General features: G+C 35.7%; 2 protein-coding genes across 2 annotated transcripts; one reads left to right on the top strand and one right to left on the bottom strand.

The window, feature by feature from the left end:
- The first annotated feature begins 228 nt into the window (after positions 1–228).
- LOC116106997 lies at positions 229–2,877 on the top strand. Its single transcript, XM_031393309.1, has 6 exons — positions 229–543; positions 690–926; positions 999–1,172; positions 1,258–1,364; positions 1,581–1,897; positions 1,975–2,877. Exons 1-6 carry the CDS (start codon positions 343–345, stop codon positions 2,601–2,603), a joined length of 1,665 nt encoding a protein of 554 aa, XP_031249169.1. The 5' UTR covers positions 229–342; the 3' UTR covers positions 2,604–2,877.
- A 961-nt stretch (positions 2,878–3,838) lies between these two features.
- Positions 3,839–7,041, bottom strand: LOC116106953. Its single transcript, XM_031393259.1, is given in 5 exon segments — positions 3,839–4,224; positions 4,674–4,714; positions 4,717–5,002; positions 5,452–5,567; positions 6,734–7,041. Coding segments are annotated over 5 exon segments (891 nt in total). The 5' UTR covers positions 6,845–7,041; the 3' UTR covers positions 3,839–3,887.
- Between the last annotated feature and the right edge of the window lie 271 nt (positions 7,042–7,312).

Here is a 7,312-nt window from a genome sequence, read left to right on the forward strand (position 1 = left end):
AACGTAAAAGATTTTTTATTTTAATATTATCTATTAATTAGCCGCCAATTTACTGAATATTTTATTCTCAAAACAGAAATATATTTATTTTAGTTCACTGAAAAACCTGAGATTAATTCGGAGCTTCCCACGTGTAACAATAATGATTATGGCAACGGAGTTTTACGTGAAATGAAATACTTATAAAGAAGGCTGCTTCATAATTCCCTGTTTACACCCGTCTCTGTTTTTCCCCTGTTTTTTCTCTGTTTTTTTCCTCTCTTCTTCTCCTTCAATTCAAACACTGTGGAGTAAAACCTGAGTTTGCGTTGAGAAACCCTATAAACACGGAGATCAACAACCATGGTGGTGCAAGGTTTTTCAGGTGATGCAACACCACCACCACAACCACCGCCTTATTTTTCGGATGAAAGAGATGGACATGGACGACATAGCGATGGTGATGATACAAGCTTCGGGATTTCCTCTGAGGAACTCCAACTCTATAGACATTTGGCTAACAAGAGCTTCCATAATATACAGATGAAGTACTCTTATCATCAGGTTTTCTGGTTCTTTCATGTTTTCTTTTATTTTTTTTTTAATTTTTTTTTCTTTCCCTTATACTTTCTCTTCGGATTTTCAAGATGTCCATTTCGTTCAGGTGCATTTTGCTGTTTGTTTTTGATTTCTCGAGTTTATTTTTGCAGAATTATGATCTTCAACAAATCTTGAGAAATCCAGAACTTCATTTGAAACTTACAAAGTCTCAATCTTTTATCAACTTAATACAAGACACATTGGTACCTCAACAACAGATTCATCATCATCATCATCATGGGGCGGTAGGCAGGCCAAGAAAAACTGATTTTGTATCTCAACAAGTCACCGAGAAGTTGAAAGCTTCAAACTTTTCTGCATCATTACTCAGAATCGGAAAATGGGAGGTAACATTACATTACATATCATATTTCATCTCCAAAAAGATCAGAACTTTCTCATGATTTGGTTTCATGTAGAGAGTCTCCATTCATGAAGGCGATTTGGTGGCCAAGTGTTACTATGCAAAGAAGAAACTTGTGTGGGAGTTTCTAGAGAGGACATTGAAGAGAAAGATTGAAATACAATGGGGTGATATATTGGCTATCAGAGCAACTATGAATGAAAATGAGCCTGGAATTCTTCAAATTGAGGTTTAAGTTTTGTCAATTTTCTCTAATTTTGACATGTTTAATTAATGTTAATTTTCTTTAGTGATGTCTTTTAGTTTATTGGCAGTTGAAAAACCCTCCTACATTTCACCATGAGACTGATCCACAGCCAAGAAAGCATACTAATTGGAAGACAGCAGCAGATTTCACAGATGGGCAAGCTCTTGTGTGGAGGTTAGTTATGCCTTAAATTCTCTTAAAAAATTATGCTAATTTTGAATGGTTTTGAGCTTGTTAGCCGCTATGGTGAAATGGGTAGACACGTTTGCTTCTTGCTCAAGCATCTCGGTTCAAATCCGAGTGGCGGCGTAGATTGAATGAACTTTCTTTCAGGATTTTCCGTTGATGTTACTGATGTGCGGCTGTTGTTGTTTTTACTGATATTGTCAGGAGGCATTACCTGACATTTCCTCCAGGAGTTCTTGATAAACCCTTTGAGAAGCTTTTGCAATGTGATGACAGATTGAATGAATTAAGTCGTCAACCTTTCCCAAGTTTGAAGTCTCCTTATTTCTATCACCAAACTATATATGAGCCCATGGAGTTAAATTTCAGCTTTCATGGACAAAGGCCTCATTTCAACCCTGCTTTGCAACTCTCTTTGGCACAACTTCATAACACATCATATGTTGCTCAACCAGTTCCATCTTATCAGCAAACTATCACGCAACGACGAAGCATTAGTGAATTAGCTTCACCAGATTCAGGTACTGTTCTTTACTGATGTATGTTCACTTCAATTTTGGTATTTAGAATTGAACATTAACTCAATTTTGCAATACAGTAATGGAATTTGGCGAAAATCCAGAGATGGCATTCTGGGGTCAAGGAATGAACAATTTTGCAGATAATTTAGTTGGAAATCAAGTTCAAGGACTTCTGCATGTTCCTTCAATCACACCAGCAGATGTATTTTATCCGAACAACAACAACAACAACTACATCGAATCAGGCAGCAGCTGCAGGCGCAATTTCGACACTGACACTTGTCTAAACCACATTGAAAAGGCTTTGATGAGCGATGCACACGCAGATTACAGAGACCAAGGAAAGTTTAGCCAGTGTAGCCTCGAAAGTATGGCAACAATGGAGGCAATGATCAATCAGCCTACTGACGGGAACAACCTTTTCTGTAACACTAACGCTACAAACAACACTATCTATGGACAAAACATGCCTATTGCTATGCACATTGATTTGAGTTCTAATCAGCCTTCAAATGAAACTACTGGAGGCCTAATTTTTCAACCTTGGATGGCATCTATGGTTACTGAGATTCGACAGCCTATATCTGCAGTGATGCCAACTCAAGTAACTAATGAAATTCCAGTGAGTTATTATGATTATGCCACTGACAACCACCACCATCACCACCACCACCACCATCACCATGGACAGAATAGTTGGCCTTGATGTACAAGTGAAGAAGAGGTAGAATTAGGGAGTTTTAGATAACTGTGATCTCAGTGTAGTGTAGATAGTAGTCATTTATAGAATGAATCCGATCCTTTTAGTTCATAATATTAGGAAGAGTTAGGCCTTCTGTTTTGGTGGAACTATAAATGTGTAAAGACAGTTTTCTGAGAAGGGTGACTCCTTTTGTTTTCATCTTCTCAGAAGACTTTGAGATTTATAATGCAAATTGCTTCTAACTTCAACAGATCAAACTTACTGATTCCATTAATGGAGTTTCATGTTGAATGTTTGAAGAATGTTTTCATTCAAACTTCCCAATTACGATGAAGAAACAAGAATGAGAATTCCTTAAACTCGAAGGAAATAGAGGTCCCAAACTTCACTTTATCCCATAATCAAGGAACCTCTTTTTATAGTAAAATCTTGAGAAACTTTAAATCACTCTTTATTTGATATTTCGAAAAGGACTTTTTGCAGAAGTAGAAACCTCTCATTAAGAATTAATCAATTAGTTTATGTTCTAAATCAAGCCATGCAACAGCAACTTAATTACCTACTGATAAACTTAATAATCAGCTCCTTCCAACTTTCAGTAAAGCTACATTTTTTTTTTTTTTTTTTTTTTTTTTTTTTTTTTTTTGAGGTGAAAGTATAACTGTAGACTTGACCAACATGACACAAAAATATTAAGCAACTCCAAAAATTGTGGAATTAAGGCATTATTAATGTTTACCCAGAAAACTTCAAACATGAAATGAAATCTTTCAGACTCAATGGCTGCTCTTTTGTTTGGATTAACCTTGAAGGCATCCTTATTCAAGTCATCCTTCTAGCAATGAAGATTATTTACCAGCATAACAAAAATAAATAAATGAATGATTTTAGAGCCGAGGATAGCGCTAACCCCTTATTAACCTTTAGATCATGATCCAAGAATCGACTAGACCATGATCAAACGGCTAAAAAGGTGGATTACAATACCCTCAGAGTACCTTAACAGTTTGAACTAGAACCAATAAAAGTATATGGAAATTCAAGCTAAAACAACCTTAAAAACAGTCATCATTCAGAGTACTCAATAAAGTGAATGATATCCAATAGTTAATATACAAACATAAAAGATGGTGGTTGTGCGGCACTAATTTCCGACCTAAGTCACCACATTTTACTTCTATTCTGGATAGGTCCTAAAAAGTGTTATTTCACCCTGAAAGGGAAAAACTTTTGTCAGGATGGCCCCTCGTATCTTCAAACTTAAAATGTGTTACTTACATTCTATCACTACACCCCAGGGGACGTCAGATCCTTCACAACTTCATCAACCCCCCCCTCGTCATTCATCTCGATGAAACTCCTTTTCTTTAATTTAGAGTTCGAACCCTCCTTTTCATCTTCATGTTCCTTTGCTTTTCCTTTTCCTTTTCCTTTTCCTTTTCTTTTCTCATTCTCAGTTCCTTTATCAGGTTGAGACTCAACACTTGGAGGAAATAACGGAGGTTCACTGCCACTTAATCTACAAAATACCTTTTCAACTGTCTCATTTATTTCCTTTCCTAGCCCATTGTTGTCCAGAATTAACTCCCAAACCGATTTTGACGCCTTCTCAAGCACAGGGGCTCTGTGCAATAAAAAAACATAAAACGCAGTTTCAGTGTGCATAGATTGACTCTTGTAAATCTAAATCTAAATAGTATAGCATACTATATGTTGCAAGAGATTTGTAAAATATCCGTAGAGATAAAGAAGAAAACTATGGCTTCAGAGGCATTAAAGCAGAGAGCTCAGAAAAAAGAGATCAGTAAGTACTTGTATGTTTCCCAAACATTAAGGGTTGTAAGTCAGCTATGTACCACCAGGGAGATACGAAAACAGGTAATGGTATGCATAGGGCCTACAAGCAGACCAGCAATCTCATGACTATCCTAAACAAATGAGGTCTCTCCTACCTTCTAAACATTTGTGAAAACAATTAACTAAGAAGCCGTAACACTTAACCCAAACAAATGGAGTCTCTCCAACCTTCTAAATATTTGTGAAAACAGTTAAATATGAAGCTGTAACACTTACTCAAGTTCCTGGCGAAGTGCATCAAAGAGCTCTCTTTTNCCTCGTCATTCATCTCGATGAAACTCCTTTTCTTTAATTTAGAGTTCGAACCCTCCTTTTCATCTTCATGTTCCTTTGCTTTTCCTTTTCCTTTTCCTTTTACATTTCTTTTCTCATTCTCAGTTACTTTATCAGGTTGAGACTCAACACTTGGAGGAAATAACGGAGGTTCACTGCCACTTAATCTACAAAATACCTTTTCAACTGTCTCATTTATTTCCTTTCCTAGCCCATTGTTGTCCAGAATTAACTCCCAAACCGATTTTGACGCCTTCTCAAGCACAGGGGCTCTGTGCAATAAAAAAACATAAAACGCAGTTTCAGCGTGCATAGATTGACTCTTGTAAATCTAAATGTAAATGGTATAGCATATTATATGTTGCAAGAGATGTGTAAAATATCCGTAGAGATAAAGAAGAAAACTGTGGCTTCAGAGGCATTAAAGCAGAGAGCTCAGAAAAAAGAGATCAGTAAGTACTTGTATGTTTCCCAAACATTAAGGGTTGTAAGTCAGCTATGTACCACCAAGGAGATACGAAAATGGGTAACGGTATGCATAGGGCCTACAAGCAGACCAGCAATCTCATGATTAATCTAAACAAATGAGGTCTCTCCTACCTTCTAAATATTTGTGAAAACAATTAACTAAGAAGCCGTAACACTTAACCCAAACAAATGGAGTCTCTCCAACCTTCTAAATATTTGTGAAAACAGTTAAATATGAAGCTGTAACACTTACTCAAGTTCCTGGCGAAGTGCATCAAAGAGCTCTCTTTTGGTCTGTTTTTCTGCCCCAGGGGTATTAAGAACTTTACTCTGTTCAGCCATTTTAATGGTCGTACTCTTTAGCTCTTCCTGCAATAGAAACAAAGCAAAAATATAAGACTTACACTCTCAAGAACCAAAAGTCACATGTCATTTCTATGGGAATCAAAATGCTAAAACCATCAACTTCAATAATTTAATTATGTGTGATATGCTCAATCTTTGGCATTTTATATTCGATCATCTCAATAAAGGCTTCAACACTATAATTACTAACCGCAACAGAAACTCTGAAAATTGCCATATCAAAATATTAAAGATGTCATCAACTTGTCACTATGGAATTAAGATAACTTAAACTAAAATGGAATAAAAATAGAACTTCATCCTAGAAAAGCTAAGTTCAGAATACAGTTCAGACAGTTTTTTACTTTCTTTTCTAATAACACTCAGAAAAGGCGGTAATTTTGTCCACATTCAGCCACATATGTGCAGAAATAGATGATTAAGGCAGAAACGAATACTCATCGAGTAGAAAACAAAAGGAAAAAACATAGAGGTCCAAAAGAACATGACGTTAATGTCCAAAAGGCCAAGATGCATCAAGAAAAGAACACAGGATTGCTATTAGAATATGCAAATACCCAATACCTGTATATTATGAACCAAACTGCATAACAAATATTTCAGTTAATATTTAATCAAACATGCGTGACAAAACCAATTCAAACCACAACTAGGAACCGTAAGTGACCGTAACAGAAAATCCAAAAGTTATCAATAATTCATTTAGTTCAAGGGAAAAAACAACATTTTTCTGCAAAAGCCTTCCTTTTTCTCTCAAAAAAGGGCAAACTTCACATGTAAAGCTGCAATTTTTCATGTAACCAACTCAAGAAACAAGTAATATCCCCACATATCCAAATTATTAACCTCAGTATTCTCAAAACACACCATGAAACAAACCCACAACAGTAACAGTTCAGATGAAAGCAAGGTATCATATTCCCGCACAGTATATGAAGTAGTTACACGCATACCGATAAAAATCGTCCATGCTAGCTTAAACATTGTTACATGTAACCAAACACCATTAATTGGAACTAAAAAATTCACCCTGTAAAGTTAAACACTTAACTTATAAACCCAGGTAAGAACTGAACCCAGAACCCAAAAAATCCACGAGTACTATCAAATTACATAGCACAATTTCAAGAAACAATATAAAATATATGTAAATAAAGAGAGAGAATTACATTGGCTTTGAGCTGATTGATGATCTTCAATCTAAGAGAATCAAAAGTACCATCATTCATCAAAGACTCCAAAACATCTTCTGGGCTTATAACGGAAGAAGATGAAGCCATTCTCGCCCACAAAAAAAACCCAATATAACTTTTTCAATCCAACGCCTGCCCGCAAAACCAAAAACAACAATTTAATTCATCTCTCCGTTTACTTCACAAATGAATTAAACACAAGGAAGCTGCTTTGGAGAAAGCGTGAAGAACCCTTTTGTTTGATTCAATAAACTAGTACATTAAACATAATATTAGAGAAATTATCGTACCTTTGTCGATAATTTCGTTAACGAATCGAAACCGCCGGACAGTTTCTGTTTATTGAAGTAATGGCGATTGTCAACCGACTCGGGTTCTGATTTTCTAAAGATTCATTCCCAACGACGTCGTTTAGTCACTCACTTGGTCTAATTACTTTTTAGAGAAATTATTTTTTTTAAATAGTTTTTGAAAAATAAATTTAAAGATTTTAAAATTTTAAAATTTTAATAACTTAATTAGAAAATATTAGGGCAACCACCCCTACATCATCAA

This window comes from Pistacia vera, unplaced genomic scaffold, assembly GCF_008641045.1.
Source record: "Pistacia vera cultivar Batoury unplaced genomic scaffold, PisVer_v2 Contig525, whole genome shotgun sequence".
Classification (NCBI taxonomy): Eukaryota; Viridiplantae; Streptophyta; class Magnoliopsida; order Sapindales; family Anacardiaceae; genus Pistacia; species Pistacia vera.

Excerpts from the sequence above, each read along its gene's own strand:
- LOC116106997 (XM_031393309.1), top strand. The coding sequence starts at position 343 with ATGGTGGTGCAAGGTTTTTCAGGTGATGCAACACCACCACCACAACCA. Across the intron at positions 544-689 it reads TGAAGTACTCTTATCATCAG|AATTATGATCTTCAACAAAT; the intron begins GTTTTCTGGTTC and ends TTATTTTTGCAG. Across the intron at positions 1,365-1,580 it reads GGGCAAGCTCTTGTGTGGAG|GAGGCATTACCTGACATTTC; the intron begins GTTAGTTATGCC and ends TGATATTGTCAG.